At 54.3% G+C, this 18361-nt stretch overlaps 1 protein-coding gene across 1 annotated transcript in view; it reads left to right on the top strand.

Moving 5' to 3' along the window:
- Positions 1-4086, top strand: part of LOC144674181 (uncharacterized) — a 211437-nt gene extending 207351 nt beyond the window's left edge. The window contains exon 2 of the mRNA XM_078535657.1: positions 2415-4086. Coding sequence (XP_078391783.1) covers positions 2415-3860 — 1446 coding nt within the window. The 3' untranslated portion in view covers positions 3861-4086. The remainder of the gene's footprint in view (positions 1-2414) is intronic.
- The last annotated feature ends 14275 nt before the right edge of the window (positions 4087-18361 follow it).

Raw genomic sequence — 18361 nt, 5'->3', positions numbered from 1 at the left:
GTGACTGTCTCACTCTGAGATATTCCCAATACCCTGCTGATGGTCACTGTGTGGTGAGGTAGAGACAGTCTCACTGTGCTATTCCCCAATACCCTGCTGATGGTCACTGTGTGGTGAGGTAGATACAGTCTCACTGTGTGATATTCCCAATACCCTTCTGATGGTCACTGTGTGGTGAGGTAGAGACCGTCTCACTGTGTGATATTCCCCAATACCCTGCTGATGGTCACTGTGTGGTGAGGTTGAGACAGTCTCACTGTCTGATATTCCCAATACCCTGCTGTTGGTCACTGTGTGGTGAGGTAGAGACAGTCTCACTGTGTGATATTCCCCAATACCGTGCTGATAGTCACTGTGTGGTGAGGTAGAGATCGTCTCACTGTGTGATATTCCCAATACCCTGCTGATGGTCACTGTGTGGTGAGGTAGAGACAGTCTCACTGTGTGATATTCCCAATACCCTGCTGATAGTCACTGTGTGGGGAGGTAGTGACAGTCTCACTGTGTGATATTCCCAATACCCTGCTGATGGTCACCGTGTGGTGAGGGATAGACAGTCTCACTGTGTGATATTCCCAATATCCTGCTGATCGTCACTGTGTGGTGAGGCAGAGACAGTCTCACTGTGTGATATTCCCAATACCCTGCTGATGGTCACCCTCTGGTGAAGTAGAGACAGTCTCACTGTGTGATATTCCCAATACCCTGCTGATGGTCACTGTGTGGTGAGGTAGAGACAGTCTCACTGTGATATTCCCCAATACCCTGCTGATGGTCCATGTGTGGTGAGGCGGAGACAGTCTCACTGTGTGATATTCCCTATACGCTGCTGACGGTCACTGTGTGGAGAGGTAGAGACAGTCTCACTGTGTGATATTCCCCAATTCCCTGCTGATCTTCCCTGTGTGGTGAGGTAGAGACAGTCTCACTGTGTGATATTCCCCAATACCGTGCTGATAGTCACTGTGTGGTGAGGTAAAGATAGTCTCACTGTGTGATATTCCCCAATACCCTGCTGATTATCACTGTGTGGTGAGGTAGAGACAGTCTCACTGTTTGATATTCCCAATACCCTGCTGATAGTCACTGTGTGGGGAAGTAGTGACAGTCTCACTGTGTGATATTCCCAATACCCTGCTGATGGTTACTCTGTGGTGAGGGATAGACAGTCTCACTGTGTGATATTCCCAATACCCTCCTGATGGTCACTGTGTGGTGAGGCAGAGACAGTCTCACCGTTTGATATTCCCAATACCCTTCTGATGGTCACCCTCTGGTGAAGTAGAGACAGTCTCACTGTGTGATATTCCCCAATACCCTGCTGATGGTCAGTATGTGGTAAAGTAGAGACAGTCTCACTGTGATATTCCCCAATACCCTGCTGATGGTCACTGTGTGGTGAGGTAGAGACAGTCTCACTGTGCTAATCCCCAATACCCTGCTGATGGTCACTGTGTGGTGAGGTAGAGACAGTCTCACTGTGTGATATTCCCCAATACCCTGCTGATGGTCACTGTGTGGTGAAGTAGAGACAGTCTCACTGTGTGATATTCCCCAATAACCTGCTGATGGTCATTGTGTGGTGAGGTATAGACAGTCTCACTGTGTGACATTCCCAATACCCTTCTGATGGTCACTGTGTGGTGAGGGATAGACAGTCTCACTGTGTGATATTCCCCAATACCCTGCTGATGGTCATTGTGTGGTGAGGTATAGACAGTCTCACTGTGTGATATTCCCAATACCCTGCTGATGGTAACTGTGTGGTGAGGTAGAGACAGTCTCACTGTGTGGTATTGCCAATACCCTGCTGATGGTCCCCATGTGGTGAGGTAGAGACAGTCTCACTGTGTGGTATTCCCAATACCCTGCTAATGGTCACTGTGTGGTGAGGTAGAGACAGTCTCACTGTGTGATATTCCCAATACCCTGCTGATTGTCACTGTGTGGTGAGGTAGAGACAGTCTCACTGTGTGATATTCCCAATACCCTGCTGATGGTAACTGTGTGGTGAGGTAGAGACAGTCTCACTGTGTGGTATTCCCAATACCCTGCTGATGGTCACTGTGTGGTGAGGTATAGACAGTCTCACTGTGTGATATTCCCAATACCCTGCTGATGGTAACTGTGTGGTGAGGTAGAGACAGTCTCACTGTGTGGTATTCCCAATACCCTGCTGATGGTCCCCATGTGGTGAGGTAGTGACAGTGTGCGGGAATGCAGGATGGCGTGTGGGTGCTGGGTGGTGTATGGCCCAGGTGCTTGAGTGGATGTGAAAACCTTGCAGTCTGTAAATATGTGAGGTTTTTTGTAATGAGTGTTGTGGTTTTCAGCATTGAATGAAATCTTTTCTCTTACCGGATATTTGTTTGGAATTTGGTTGTCATGCTTGCCCTGCTTTGTTTTATAACCAGGTGAATCGACTTCCAAACAGAAAGCTGGATACCGATAGATTTGCCGGGCTAAATATTTTGGCATGCTTTACAGCTAGTCCGGAGTTATCAGGAATCTGCCCACAGACAGTGGCCAAGCGGAACGCTTTGTTTCCTGGAACTCAAGCTGGTGCCTGTGCAGGAACTGAGGAGGTTTCTCCCTTCAAACATCCCAGCCATCAGCATGCCTGGCTGTGGCAAAATCCAAGCGATTTAGCAACGGCCAAAGTTACTGCAAGCGTCTTTCAAAGTCCCACGATTGCAAAGGGCCCATCGGAGAGTGGGTGGACTCGCAGACCAGGAGCAGTGAAGGTGCTGAATCAGGACTCCAGCCAGTCGAAACGCCTGGTTCCAACGTCACAAAAACATCTCTTTTCAAATGTTGCTTCGCCTCCGTTCCCCAGCCAGATGCACAGCAGCAGCAACTCACTGGCGAAAATCTGGGAGGCTTACAAAGATTCTCCGGCTGCTCCTCACTGGGAGACTTTCCCTGGGGAAGGACCAAGCCCAGGGAGTTGGAATCCGGGGAGGGAGCTGAGGGAATGGAGAAACAGAGGGCCGCCCCTGGAGGACATTCATAACCTTTCCCAGCACAAGTTGAGAAACCTTGGCATCAAGTTCTTGGGCAGCAAGGAAGCAGCAGCAGACTGCCGTGGGAAAATATGGGAGCATCAGGATGATCCCCTCGAGGGAGGGGATGTGGGACTGAAGCTCTATGACAGGCACAATCATTCCAAACCCCCAGCAGAAACCCAGGACCTATCATTCAGAGGCACAGAGTTAGCTGCTGAGCAGTCGCCCATCGGATCCCATGCAGTGCGGCCTCCCCCGAGCACTTCCCCGTGTCCTTCCTTTAAGGGAAAGGTTAATGTCTTTCCTGAACTCTATGATGGACTGTATCACCCGTCTGAACATCGCAGCCTCAGCATTTCCCCTTTGCAGCTCACGCGGAAGGGAGCTGGGGATCGATGGGGCAAATTCTACCCGAGAGACTGGGACAAGAAATGCCTTTTACCCCAGGGCTGTGAAATGTCCAAGGAAAACGCCGTCCATTATTCCACTCAGCCCCACCAGCCCCAGGCCTCTGAGAAAGCAGCCCAGGGCAGCCATGCTGCAGTTGAGAGGTGGCCCTACCCTGTGCTGGAGGCTGGATATATGTCAGTGAAAGGCACCAGTGAACTGGGGGAGAAAGCCTCTGCTTCCAAGCCTTACTTAGACTGGAAGGAGACCGACTCTCACCTGCCCGTTTCACTGGATCACCCGCAGCTGAAAGCTTGGCCGATTCCCCTATCCTTCTATTACCCACCATCAGACATCTTAGAGTGGGACGATTCACCCATGCCAAGTTGGTGCGGTGTCCCTCAGAGCCACACGTGGGAAAGTACAAGCCCAGAGCCGTGGGTTTTCCCCAGAATGAAACTATACTGATGGGAGTGGGGAAGATTGCAGCTTGCATGGCTTCAGTGTCGGGAGTGACTGTCCATTGTCCGGGGTCAGGCTACAGACTCGAGCCTCATCTTTGGAAAGTCAATTTGGAACCAGAATGGACGACAGAAGCTCCAGTGACCCCTCCAGTTCCGAGAGGAAGCACTGTGAAAACAGGAGGGGAGGACATTATCCCACTCTCGGAGCGGCTGAATGGAATTTAATAATGCTTGGGTCACCTGCAGAGAACCAAGGACGTTCACAAGGTAGAAGGGATAACTTCGAAAGGCAAGGCAGGTTCAAGTGGATAGTTCCTGCTCGATCTCCAGAAATGCTTCAATCCCTGGGTCCGGCACACTAACTGCACATCCCTTCAATCAGGGCACCCACACCCACCCTCCGCAACCCCGTGGCCCGGTCTCTGTAGCAGACACCTCCTCTTTAACAGGTTAGGGAGGAGCCCTAAAGTGCTGACAAACCTTACCTTGAATGCAGGGTGTGAGGCAATGGTGCTGCTCCCATCATTCCCCATTGTAGATGAAGTAGAAATTTGAATGCAAGATCATATCCTATCCTGATGGAACTGCCCTGGGGTCTCTGGGCACTGCCCCTGGCTGAGGGAACTGCACTGGGGTCTCTGGGCACTGCCTCTGGCTGAGGGAACTGCCCAGGGGTCTCTGGGCACTGCCCGTGGCTGAGGGAACTGCACTGGGGACTCTGGGCACTGTCCCTGGCTGATGGAGAGGCTCTGGGGTCTCTGGGTACTGCCCTTGGCTGATGGCAGAACTCCCATGGGGTCTCAGGGTACTGTCCCTGGCTGATGGAGATGCTCTGGGTTCTCTGGGTAGTGCCCCTGGCTGATGGAGTTGATCTGGGGTCTCTGGGTACTGCCCCTGGCTGATGGGGATGCTCTGGGATCTCTGGGTACTGCCCCTGGCTGATGGAGATGCGCTGGGGTCTTTGGGTACTGCCCCTAGCTGATGGGGATACTCTGGGGCCTCTGGGTACTGCCCCTGGCTGATGGAGTTGCTCTGGGTTCTCTGGGCACTGCCCCTGGCTGATGGGGATGCTCTGGGGTCTCTGGGTACTGCCCCTGGCTGATGGAACTGCCCTGGGGTCTCTGGGTGCTTCCCCTGGCTGATGGAGATGCCCTGGAGTCTCTGGGCACTGCCCCTGGCTGAGGGAACTGCCCTGGGGTCTCTGGGCACTGCCCCTGGCTGATGGAGATGCCCTGGGGTCTCTGGGTACTACCCCTGGGCTGATGGAGATGCTCTGGGGTCTCTGGGCACTGCCCCTGGCTGATGGAGACTGCCCCTGGCTGATGGAGATGCCCTGGGGTCTCTGGGCACTGCACCTGGCTGATGGAGATGCCCTGGGGTATCTGGGTACTGCCCCTGGCTGATGGAGATGCTCTGTGATCTCTGGGTACTGCCCCTGGCTGATGGAGATGCCCTGCAGTCTCTGGGTACTGCCCCTGGCTGATGGAGAATACCTGGGATCTCTGGGTGCTGCCCCTGGCTGATGGAGAATACCTGGGGTCTCTGGGTGCTGCCCCTGGCTGATGGAGATGCCCGGGGGTCTCTGGGTACTGCCCCTGGCTGATGGAGATGCTCTGGGTTCTCTGGGTACTGTCCCTGGCTGATGGAGAATACCTGGGGTCTCTGGACATTGCCACAGGCTGGTGGAGATGCTCTGGGGTCTCTGGGTACTACCCCCGCCTGATGGAGATGCTCTGGGGTCTCTGGGCACTGCCCCTGGCTGATGGAGATGCGCTGGGGTCTCTGGGTAATTCCCCTGGTTGATGGAGATGCTCTGGGGTCTCTGGGCACTGCCCCTGGCTGATGGAGGTGCTCTGGGTTCTCTGGTACTGCTCCTGGCTGATGGAGATGCTCTGGGGTCTCTGGGTACTGCCCTTGGCTGATGGAGATGCCCTGGGTTCTCTGGACACAGCCCCTGGCTGATGGAGATGCTCTGGCTTCTCTGGGTACTGCCCCTGGATGAGGAGATGCTCTGGGTACTGCCCCTGGCTGGTGGAGAATACCTGGTGTCTCTGGGCACTGCCCCTGCCTGATGGAGATGCCCTGAGTTTGCTGGGTACTGCCCCTGGCTGATGGAGATTCTCTGGGTACTGCCCCTGGCTGATAGAGATGCTCTGGGGTCTCTGGGTACTGCCCCTGGCTGATGGAGAATACCTGGGGCCTCTGGGCACTGCCCTTGGCTGATGGAGATGCTCTGGGTTCTCTGGGTACTGCCCCTGGCTGATGGAGATGCTCTGGGTTCTCTGGGTACTGCCCCTGGCTGATGGAGATGCCCTGGGGTCTCTGGGCACTGCCCCTGCCTGATGGAGATGCCCTGAGTTCGCTGGGTACTGCCCCTGGCTGCTGGAGAATACCTGGGGTCTCTGGGTACTGCCCCTGGCTGATGGAGATGCTCTTGGTTTTCTGGGCACTGCCCCTGGCTGATGGAGCTGCCCGGGGTCTCTGGGCACTGCCCCTGGCTGATGGAGATGCTCTGTGGTCTCTGGGTACTGCTCCTGGCTGATAGAGATGCTCTGGGTTCTCTGGGTACTGCCCCTGGCTGATAGAGATGCTCTGGGTTCCCTGGGTACTGCCCGTGGCTGATGGTGAATACCTGGGACCTCTGGGTACTGCCCCTGGCTGATGGAGATGCTCTTGGTTCTCTGGGCACTGCCGCTGGCTGATGGAGATGCTCTGGGTTCTCTGGGTACTGCCCCTGGCTGATGGAGATGCCCTGGGGTCTCTGGGCACTGCCCCTGCCTGATGGAGATGCCCTGAGTTCGCTGGGTACTGCCCCTGGCTGATGGTGAATACCTGGGGTCTCTGGGTACTGCCCCTGGCTGATGGAGATGCTCTTGGTTTTCTGGGCACTGCCCCTGGCTGATGGAGCTGCCCTGGGGTCTCTGGGCACTGCCCCTGGCTGATGGAGATGCTCTGTGGTCTCTGGGTACTGCTCCTGGCTGATAGAGATGTTATGGGTTCTCTGGGTACTGCCCCTGGCTGATAGAGATGCCATGGGTTCCCTGGGTACTGTCCGTGGCTGATGGTGAAAACCTGGGACCTCTGGGTACTGCCCCTGGCTGATGGAGATGCTCTTGGTTCTCTGGGCACTGCCGTTGGCTGATGGAGATGCTCTGGGTTCTCTGGGTACTGCCTTTGGCTGATGGAGATGCTCTGGGTTCCCTGGGTACTGCCCGTGGCTGATGGTGAAAACCTGGGACCTCTGAGTACTGCCCCTGGCTGATGGAGATGCTCTTGGTTCTCTGGGCACTGCCGTTGGCTGATGGAGATGCTCTGGGTTCTCTGGGTACTGCCTTTGGCTGATGGAGATGCTCTGGGGTCTCTGGGCACCGCCCCTGGCTGATGGAGATGCTCTGGGTTCTCTGAGTACTGCCCCTGGCTGATGGAGATGCTCTGGGTTCTCTGGGTACTGCCCCTGGCTGATGGAGAATACCTGGGGTCTCTGGGTACTGCCCCTGGCTGATGGATAATACCTGGGGTCTCTGGGTGCTGCCCCTGGCTGATTGAGATGCTCTGGGTTCTCTGGTCACTGCCTCTGGCTGATGGAGATGCTCTTGGTTCTCTGGGCACTGCCCCTGGCTGATTATGATGCTCTGGGTTCTCTGGGTACTGCCCCTATCTGATTCAGATGCTCTGGGTTCTCGGGTACTGCCCCTGGCTGATAGAGATGCTCTGGGGTCTCTGGGTACTTTCCCCTGGCTGATAGAGATGCTCTGGGTTCTCTGGGCACTGCCCCTGGCTGATGGAGATGCTCTGGGTTCTCTAGGTACTGCCCGTGGCTGATGGTGAATACCTGGGGTCTCTGGGTACTGCACCTGGCTGATTAAGATGCTCTGGGTTCTCTGGGTACTGCCCCTGGCTGATGGAGATGCTCTGGGTTCTCTGGGTACTGCCTTTGGCTGATGGAGATGCTCTGGGGTCTCTAAGTACTGCCCCTGGCTGATGGAGATGCTCTGGCTTCTCTGGGTATTGCCCTTGGCTGATGGAGATGCTCTGGGGTCTCTGGGTACTGCCCCTGGCTGATCGAGAATACCTGGTGTCTCTGGATACTGCCCCTGGCTGATGGAGAATACCTGGGGTCTGTGGGTACTGCCCCTGGCTGCTGGAGATGCTCTGGGTGCTGCCCCTGGCTGATGGAGAATACCTGGGGTCTCTGGGCACTGCCCCTGGCTGATGGAGAATACCTGGGATCTCTGGCTACTGCCCCTGGCTGATGGAGATACTCTGGGTTCTCTGGTACTGCCCCTGGCTGATGGAGAATACCTGGGGTCTCTGGGCACTGCCCCTGGCTGATGGAGATGCTCTGAGTTCTCTGGGCACAGCCCCTGGCTGATGGAGATTCCCTGAGGTCTCTGGGCACTACCCCTGGCTGATGGAGATGCTCTGGGTTCTCTGGGTACTGCCACTGGCTGAGGACATGCTCTGGGTACTGCCCCTGGCTAATGGAGAATACCTGGGGTCTCTGGGTGCTGCCCCTGGCTGATGGAGAATGCCTGGGATCTCTGGGTACTGCCCCTGGCTAATGGAGAATACCTGGGACCTCTGGGTACTGCCCTTGGCTGATGGAGATGCTCTGGGTTCTCTGGGTGCTGTCCCTGGCTGATGGAGATGCTCCGGGGTCTCTGGGTACTGCCCCTGGCTGATGGAGATGCTCTTGGGTCTCTGGGTACTGCCCCTGGCTGCTGGAGAATACCTGGGGTCTCTGGGCACTGCCCTTGGCTGATAGAGATGCTCTGGGTTCTCTGGGCACTGCCCCTGGCTGATGGAGATGCTCTGGGTTCTCTGGCTACTGCCCCTGGCTGATGGAGATGCTCTGGGGTCTCTGGGTACTGCCCCAGGCCGATGGACATGCTCTGGGTTCTCAGGGTACTGCCCCTGGCTGATGGCGATGCCCTGTGGTCTCTGGGCACTGCCCCCGGCTGATGGAGATGCTCTGGAGTCTCTGGGTACTGCCCCAGGCCGATGGACATGCTCTGGGTTCTCAGGGTACTGCCCCTGGCTGATGGCGATGCCCTGTGGTCTCTGGGCACTGCCCCTGGCTGATGGAGATGCTCTGGGTTCTCTGGGCACTGCCACTGGCTGATGGAGATGCTCTGGGTTCTCTGGGCACTGCCACTGGCTGATGGAGATGCTCTGGGTACTGCCCCTGGCTGATGGTGAATACCTGGGGTCTCTGGGTACTGCCCCTGGCTGATGGAGATGCTCTTGATTTTAAGGGCACTGCCCCTGGTTGATGGAGCTGCTCTGGGGTCTCTGGGTACTTCCCCTGGCTGATGGAGATGCTCTGGGTTCTCTGGGTACTGCCCCTGTCTGATGGAGATGCTCTGGGCTCTCTGGGTACTGCCCCTGGCTGATGGAGATGCTCTGGGTACTGCCCCTGGCTGATGGAGATGCTCTGGGTTCTCTGGGCACTGCCCCTGGCTGATTAAGATGCTCTGGGTTATCTGGGCACTGCCCCTGGCTGATGGAGATGCTCTGTGGTCTCTGGGCACTGCCCCTGGCTGATGGAGATGCTCTGGGTTCTCTGGGTACTGTCCCTGGCTGGTGGAGAAGCTCTGGGTTCTCTGGGTACTGCCCCTGGCTGATGGTGAATACCTGGGGTCTCTGGGTACTGCCCCTGGCTGATGGAGAAGCTCTGGGTTCTCTGGGTACTGCCCCTGGCTGATGGAGAATACCTGGGGTCTCTGGGTACTGCCCCTGGTTGATGGAGATGCTCTTGATTTTATGGGCACTGCCCCTGGCTGATGGAGCTGCCCTGGGGTTTCTGGACACTGCCCCTGGCTGATGGAGATGCTCTGGGTCCTCTGGGTACTGCCCCTGGCTGATGGAGATGCTCTGGGTTCTCAGGGCACTGCCCCTGGCTGATGGTGAATACCTGGGGTCTCTGGGTACTTCCCCTGACTGATGGAGATGCTCTAGGTTCTCTGGGTACTGCCCCTGGCTGATGGAGATGCTCTGGGGCCTCTGGGTGCTGCCCCTGGCTGATGGAGAATACCTGGGGTCTCTGGGTACTGCACTTGACTGATGGAGAATACCTGGGATCTCTGGGTGCTGCCCCTGGCTGATGGAGATGCCCTGGGGTCTCTGGGTGCTGCCCCTGGCACATGGAGATGCTTTGTGGTCTCTGGGTACTGCCCCTGGCTGATGGAGATGCTCTGGGGTCTCTGGGCACTGGCCCTGGCTGATGGAGATCCCCTGGGGTCTCTGGGTACCGCCCCTGGCTGATGGAGAATACCTGGGGTCTCTCTGCTCTCATGCAGCACCACTTGGAGATATCCAGCAATGGGCCTGCCTTCCTCCCATTAACTGGTAAGTACGGATTACCTCACTGTGGCAGTGGCCAGTCTCGGTGTGAGGGAATAACATGGATTCTGTGTCGAGGTAACGTTCTACGTCAGTCTTGCTTTCCTTTCAGGCTTCTCTTCCCTCCTCCATCTTGCTTCACCTAAGAATGATCGAAAGATAAAGCGTGGAGATAGGCAGTCAGAATTGTTGTGGAGTACAGCACAGTGCCAGGGTTTGTGTGTGTGGCTGGTGTACCATACTACAACACGGTGCTCTGTGCAATCAGCTGACTGAACACTCATGGCTTCACTTGTCGAGTTAACAGCAAACGTGATGGGACAGGCACAAAATGTTTAGCTGAATTCCTCGGGCATGAGGATCAATCGTAACCCCATTGGCCTCAGTTATTGATCTGCTGCCCTGACCTAGCTCGATGGGCGATCAGTGTGTCACAATGAATAGGGAATTCATTGATGGTATTGACAGTGTGACTAACTGATCTGACGTCTGATTGAGGTGATAAACCCTGGATGTATAACAGCCTATTGTCTGATTTAGCCTCTCAAACCTTACCATCCCTCCCCTGTGTCCTCACCCTCCCCTGTGTCCTCACCCTCCCCTGTGTCCTCACCCTCCCCTGTGTCCTCACCCTCCCCTGTGTCCTCACCCCTGTGTCCTCACCCTCCCCTGTGTCCTCACCCTCCCCTGTGTCCTCACCCTCCCCTGTGTCCTCACCCTCCCCTGTGCCCTCACCCTCCCCTGTGCCCTCACCCTCCCCTGTGTCCTCACCCTCCCCTGTGTCCTCACCCTCCCCTGTGTCCTCACCCTCCCCTGTGCCCTCACCCTCCCCTGTGCCCTCACCCTCCCCTGTGCCCTCACCCTCTTCTGTGTCTGAACCCTCTTCTGTGTCTGAACCCTCTTCTGTGTCTGAACCCTCTTCTGTGTCTGAACCCTCCCCTCAGGTCTGAACCCTCCCCTCCCCTCACGCCTTTCCCTCCCCTCCCAACCTCTCAGGCCTAATTCTCCCCCTCATACTGACCAGTGTTGCCATGGATAGTGCTGAGACAACCAAAAAATATTGTTCCTGGTGTAAAATCGCTGATGTGGAATAAAAACTAGTTTTTTTTTTGCTAAATAAGTTGCTGTTTTCATAGTTTTAATCAGAAATGAGCATGGCTTCTTATCCAGTTACACTCCAAAGAGAAAGGGAACAGTACCGGTGAGGGGTGAGTGTCCAAGGAGGATCTGACTGAGGGTGAGGGGGGAGGTGCAGAGGGACAGGTCCAGTTAAGGAGATGGGTTGAGGGGAAGGATCTGTGCAAACCCTACTTTGAAAGAGGCTGAATGGTTAACCTCAGCAATTGCAGACCAGTCAATTTAATGTAGTGGTAGGGAGGCTTTTCGAGATGGTAATCTGAGATACTGTTAACAGCCACTTGGACACAAGTTGGATTATTTCAGGAAAGCTAGCACACAGCCAGATCTAACTAATACGATTAACCTTTTTGATGAGATAACAGAGAAGATGAAGGTAAAATGATTGAACGTGGGCTTGCAAAAGGCCTTTGATAAAGTGCCACATAATTATTAGCCAGTGAAGCTGAAGCCTATGGAATAAATGGGACAGCGGCAGGGTGGACCCAGACCTGGCTGAAATAGAGACCTGGCGGGCTGGAGGCAGGGGGGTGAACATGAGGACCCCCACTTTCCTGTTAATGACTTAAACCTGGGCTTATGGGCTACAATTTCAACATTTACAGATGGCACAAAGCTCTGAGGTTTTGTGAACTGCGAAGAGGAGAGTGATGGTAAGACAGGCTGGTGGAATGGGCGGACAGGATGAACTTTAATACAGAGAAGTGTGAAGTGACACTTTTTGGGAGGAAGAAAGTGGAGAGGCAATATAAAATAAAGGAGTGCAGGAGCAGAGACCTGGTGGTAGCTGTGAAGAAATAATTGAAGGTAAGTGAGGGGGCAGGTTCAGAAAGTGGTTAAAAAGATGTATGGCATCTGGGTTTATATGTAGAGACATAGAGTACAAAAACAAGAATTGGTTGATAAGTGAGAAGTAACATTTGCCAGGTAATGACCATCTCCAACAAAAGGGAATCTAACCATCGCCCCCCTTGACATTCAATAGCCTGACGATTGCTGAATCCCCAACTATCAACGTCCTGGGGTGGGCAGGGGTCACCATTAACCAGAAACTGAACTGGACCAGCCATATGAACACTGTGTCAGAGGCTGTGTCGCTGTGTTCTGTGACGAGTAACTCACCTCCTGACTCCCCAAAGCCTGCCCACCAACTACAAGGCACAAGTCAGGAGTGTGATGGAATATTCTCCACTTGCCTGGATGAGTGCAGCTCCCACAACACTCAAGAAGCTCGACACCATCCAGAACAAAGATCCGACTTGATTGGCACCCCATTCATCAACTTAATGGGTTGGTAAAGGAGGACATTACAGATTGTAGAGACTGGATGGGGTTATAGAGATAGGGAGGGTTGTAGGGGCTGGAGGAGGTTACAGAGATAGGGAGGGTTGAAGAGACAGGAGTGGGTTACAGATGGGGACAGTTACAGGTGCTGGGGGAGGTTCACAGCGATAGGAAGGGTTGTAGGGGCCAGAGGCGGTTACAGAGATGGGGAGGGTTGTAGGGTTAGAAGAGGTTTCGGAGAAAGGGAGGATTGTAGGGGCTGGAGGAGGTTACAGAGATAGGGAGGGATGTAGGGGCTGGAGGAGGTTACAGAGATAGGGAGGGATGTAGGGGCTGGAGGAGGTTACAGAGATAGGGAGGGTTGTAGGGCCTGGAGGAGTTTACAGAGATAGGGAGGGTTGTAGGGCCTGGAGGAGGTTACAGAGATAGGGAGGGTTGTAGGGCCTGGAGGAGGTTACAGAGATAGGGAGGGTTGTAGGGCCTGGAGGAGGTTACAGAGATAGGGAGGGTTGTAGGGCCTGGAGGAGGTCACAGAGATAGGGAGGGTTGTTGGGGCTGGAGGAGGTTACAGAGATGGGGAGGGTTGTAGGGCCTGGAGGAGGTTACAGAGATAGGGAGGATTGTAGGGGCTGGAGGAGGTTACAGAGATAGGAAGGGGTGTAGGGCCTGGAGAAGGTTACAGAGATGGGAAGCAGACAAGGCATTGAGCACGGAGGTGAGTTTTAAAATTGAGATATTGGCAAATTGGGAGCCCATGTCGGTCTGGGAGGGTGCGGGAGGTGTGTGAATGCGAAGTGCTGTGAGTTAGGATACGAGGCAGTGGAGGGTTAGAATAGCTGAAGTTTTGGCAGTGGACAGTGGGAGGTGGGCTAGGTGTTGGATATTACAAAGGTAAGGCTGATGGTTTCAGCAGCTGAGTCTGGGAGGAGATAGGCATTATTCACATTCAGTAGCTCTATGATGTTGACAGTGATCTTTAACCCAAGTCCTCAGCCACTTGCTTATCATCACAGCCCCTGCATGCATACTCAGGATAAGCCCCTGCCCCTTACCAGGGGCTGCTAAAGACTTGGAATATAGAATTGTCATGTTCCCAACATTTGTCCTCTGTATACATTGATTCACAGGCTCTGGATGCTACTGGCACGGTGGAGGATTAAGAATGTGTCTATCTCCGCAGATACTGTCAGACCTGCTGAGTTTCTCCAGTGATTTTTGTTTTTGCTGGAGAATTAAAATGACTGAACTTCCCAGTGTAGAGGAGACCACATAGTGAGCAGCAGAAACCAGAAACTCAACTGAAATAAGCATGGGCTGGGGGGCTGGGGGTGGGGGTGGGTGGGTAGTGGAGGGGGGTGGGGTGGGGGGGTGGGGTAGTGTGGGGGTGGTAGTGTTGCGAAGATCATCAAAACGGCGCCTGGCCTCCTCCCCTTCCCCACCCCCAGCAATAAGGGCATGGACTGCACATATCCTCCACCCCCATTCACCCATTGCCCGGTCTGCACAAGCACCCTCCTACCACAACACTCACCCCCCTCTCCCCCCACCCTCCCGCACTCCCAGGAGCAGGTTTAGTAGGTGAGGCAAGGGGCAGACAGAGAGTGGTGGGAGGAGGGAATGGGGAGGCTGGAATGGGGAAAGGGGTGGGGCGAATCGATGGAATGGGGAGACTGGAAAAGGGGAGAGGGAATGGGGGACGGTTGAACGGGTAGGGGGAATGGGGGTGAAGGGGAGAATGAGTGGGGAACTGGGAGAGTAGAATCGGGAGGGGGAATAGTGGGGAAGGGAGAATGGTGGAGAGGAGAATGGGGAGGGATGGGGAAGGGGGAATGGCAGGGGTAGGCGGAATGGGGAGGGACGTGGAATAGGGGATGGAGAGTTAATGGGGAATTGGAAAATGTGGAGGGATAATGGGAAGGGGGAATGAGGACAGGGGAGGAGAAAGGGGGAATGTGGAGGGATAATGGGGATAGGGGAAGGGGGAATGTGGAGGGATAATGGGGGTAGGGAATGGGGGGAGGGGGAAAGGGGATAGGGAAAGGGGGAATGGGGGGAGGGGGAATGTGGAGGGATAATGGGGATAGGGGAAGGGGGAATGGGGGATGGGAATGGGGGAGGGGGAATGGGGATAGGGGAAGGGGGGAGGGGGAATGTGGAGGGATAATGGGGATAGGGGAAGGGGGAATGGGGGATGGGAATGGGGGAGGGGGAATGGGGATAGGGGAAGGGGGGAGGGGGAATGTGGAGGGATAATGGGGATAGGGGAAGGGGGGATAGGGGAAGGGGGAATGGGGGATGGGAATGGGGGAGGGGGAATGGGGATAGGGGAAGGGGGGAGGGGGAATGTGGAGGGATAATGGGGATAGGGGATAGGGGAAGGGGGAATGTGGAGGGATAATGGGGATGGGGAAGGGGGAATGTGGAGAGATAATGGGGATAGGGGAAGGGGGAATGTGGAGGGATAATGGGGATAGGGGGAGGGGGAATGTGGAGGGATAATGGGGAAGGGGGAATGTGGAGGGATAATGGGGATAGGGGGAGGGGGAATGTGGAGGGATAATGGGGATAGGGGGAGGGGGAATGTGGAGGGATAATGGGAATAGGGGAAGGGGGAATGTGGAGGGATAATGGGGATAGGGGGAGGGGGAATGTGGAGGGATAATGGGGATAGGGGGAGGGGGAATGTGGAGGGATAATGGGAATAGGGGAAGGGGGAATGTGGAGGGATAATGGGGATAGGGGGAGGGGGAATGTGGAGGGATAATGGGGATAGGGGGAGGGGGAATGTGGAGGGATAATGGGGATAGGGGGAGGGGGAATGTGGAGGGATAATGGGGATAGGGGGAGGGGGAATGTGGAGGGATAATGGGGATAGGGGGAGGGGGAATGTGGAGGGATAATGGGGATGGGGAAGGGGGAATGTGGAGGGATAATGGGGATAGGGGGAGGGGGAATGTGGAGGGATAATGGGGATAGGGGGAGGGGGAATGTGGAGGGATAATGGGGATAGGGGGAGGGGGAATGTGGAGGGATAATGGGGATAGGGGGAGGGGAATGTGGAGGGATAATGGGGAAGGGGGAACTGTGGAGGGATAATGGGGATAGGGGGAGGGGGAATGTGGAGGGATAATGGGGATAGGGGGAGGGGGAATGTGGAGGGATAATGGGGATAGGGGGGGAGGGGAATGTGGAGGGATAATGGGGATAGGGGAAGGGGGGATAGGGGAAGGGGGAATGGGGGATGGGAATGGGGGAGGGGGAATGGGGATAGGGGAAGGGGGGAGGGGGAATGTGGAGGGATAATGGGGATAGGGGATAGGGGAAGGGGGAATGTGGAGGGATAATGGGGATGGGGGATGGGGAAGGGGGAATGTGGAGAGATAATGGGGATAGGGGAAGGGGGAATGTGGAGGGATAATGGGGATAGGGGGAGGGGGAATGTGGAGGGATAATGGGGAAGGGGGAATGTGGAGGGATAATGGGGATAGGGGGAGGGGGAATGTGGAGGGATAATGGGGATAGGGGGAGGGGGAATGTGGAGGGATAATGGGAATAGGGGAAGGGGGAATGTGGAGGGATAATGGGGATAGGGGGAGGGGGAATGTGGAGGGATAATGGGGATAGGGGGAGGGGGAATGTGGAGGGATAATGGGGAAGGGGGAATGTGGAGGGATAATGGGGATAGGGGGAGGGGGAATGTGGAGGGATAATGGGGATAGGGGAAGGGGGAATGTGGAGGGATAATGGGGATGGGGAAGGGGGAATGTGGAGGGATAATGGGGATAGGGGGAGGGGGAATGTGGAGGGATAATGGGGATAGGGGGAGGGGGAATGTGGAGGGATAATGGGAATAGGGGAAGGGGGAATGTGGAGGGATAATGGGGATAGGGGAAGGGGGAATGTGGAGGGATAATGGGGATAGGGGGAGGGGGAATGTGGAGGGATAATGGGGATAGGGGAAGGGGGAATGTGGAGAGATAATGGGGATAGGGGGAGGGGGAATGTGGAGGGATAATGGGGATAGGGGAAGGGGGAATGTGGAGGGATAATGGGGATAGGGGAAGGGGGAATGTGGAGAGATAATGGGGATAGGGGGAGGGGGAATGGGGGGAGGGGGAATGTGGAGGGATAATGGGGATAGGGGAAGGGGGAATGTGGAGGGATAATGAGGAGGAGGATATGTAGAAGGATAATGGGGAGAGGGGAAGGGTGAATGGAATAGTGGAATGGAGGAGGGATAATGGAGAGGAGGGGATGGGGAATAGCAGGAAGGTGGAATAAGGAAGGAGGGATAGCAGGGGACTGCCAATTGCTGTGAAACTTCCAGCGTACATTGGTTCACGAATTCCATGTGCAGGATCCATAGTCCTGAAGTGCAAGTCCAACCAATCCTCCTGGGTGTCACAGATATTCAACATTTTGGAAACTAAAGACCCAGCAATTGCAGTTCTACCGGCATGGCGCGACCTCACACTTAACAATCCATGGAATCAGTCAGACACCACAAAGCAGATCAACCTCAGAAACTACTCCTATCATCTCAGTTCATGACCTAACATCGAAATATCCAGAATGTTTCGACAAAATTGGCAGGAGAATGCAAGTCGTCAATTGATCCTCCGTGGAAATGCAGCATCCACATACACGACAAATTGAAGGTTGAACTGGAGAAAATGGAATCAGTAGAAAAGTAAGTGAGAGTCAGATTGATGCAGCATCATAAAAAATGATGGATTTAGATCTAGGGGTCACTGTAAAAATAAGGGGTCACCCATTTAAAGCAGAGATGCGGCAATTTTTTTTCTCTTACAGGGTTGAGGGTCTTTGGAACTCTTCCTGATAAGATGGTGGAAACAGACTATTTGAATATTTTTAAGGCAGAGGTGGATAGGCTTTCAGTATGCAAGGGAGTGAGAGGTTATTGGGGTTAGGCGGGATGCAGATTTCGTCCCCACATAGTTGCCCTTATTTAAGTTTAAGATACTAGTCTTAGACCTACTCTTCTCCCTTTCAAACTAGATGTAAAATTCAATCATATTCTGATCGCTGTTACCCAGTGGTGCCTTTACTCTAAGGTCTATGTGTGTTATTAATCTTGATAATATTAGAACAATGGTCTGTTCAATGTGTTCTCCTAATCTGATTTTGAACATGGCTTAATATAATTTGTATAAACTTTAATTTTCTGGGAGAGAGGAACTTGCTGAAATTGAAATCACTAGGGAAATGGTACTGAGCAAATTGATGGAGCTGCAGGTTGGCAAGTCTCTGGGTCCCAATGGACTACATCCTAGGGTCTTAAAAGAGGTGGCTAATGAGGTAGTCGATGTGCTGGTGTTAATTTTCCAAAATTCGCTAGATTCTAGAAAGGTTCCATCAGATTGGAAAGTAGCAAATAAAACCCCTCTATTCAAGAAGGGAGGGGGGCAGAAAATAGGAAACTATAAAACTGCAGATGCTGGAAACCCAAAACTAAAACAAAAACACCTGGAAAAACTCAGCAGGTCTGACAGCATCTGCGGAGAGGAACACAGTTAACGCTTCGAGTCGGAATGACTCTTCATCAGAACTAAGGAAAAATAGAAAAGAGGTGAAATATGAGCTGGTTTAAGGTGGGGGTGGGGGGTGGGGGGATGGGACAGATAGAGCTGGATAGAGGGCCAGTGATAGGTGGAGATAACCAAAAGATGTCACAGACAAAAGGTCAAAGAGGTGTTGGCGGTGGTGATATTATCTAAGGAG

The sequence above is a fragment of the Cetorhinus maximus genome, unplaced genomic scaffold (genome assembly GCF_964194155.1).
Source record: "Cetorhinus maximus unplaced genomic scaffold, sCetMax3.hap1.1 HAP1_SCAFFOLD_582, whole genome shotgun sequence".
In the NCBI taxonomy this organism is placed as follows: Eukaryota; Metazoa; Chordata; class Chondrichthyes; order Lamniformes; family Cetorhinidae; genus Cetorhinus; species Cetorhinus maximus.
The sequence above is the reverse complement of the archived record's forward strand: the minus strand, read 5'-3'. Positions and strand labels throughout refer to the sequence as shown.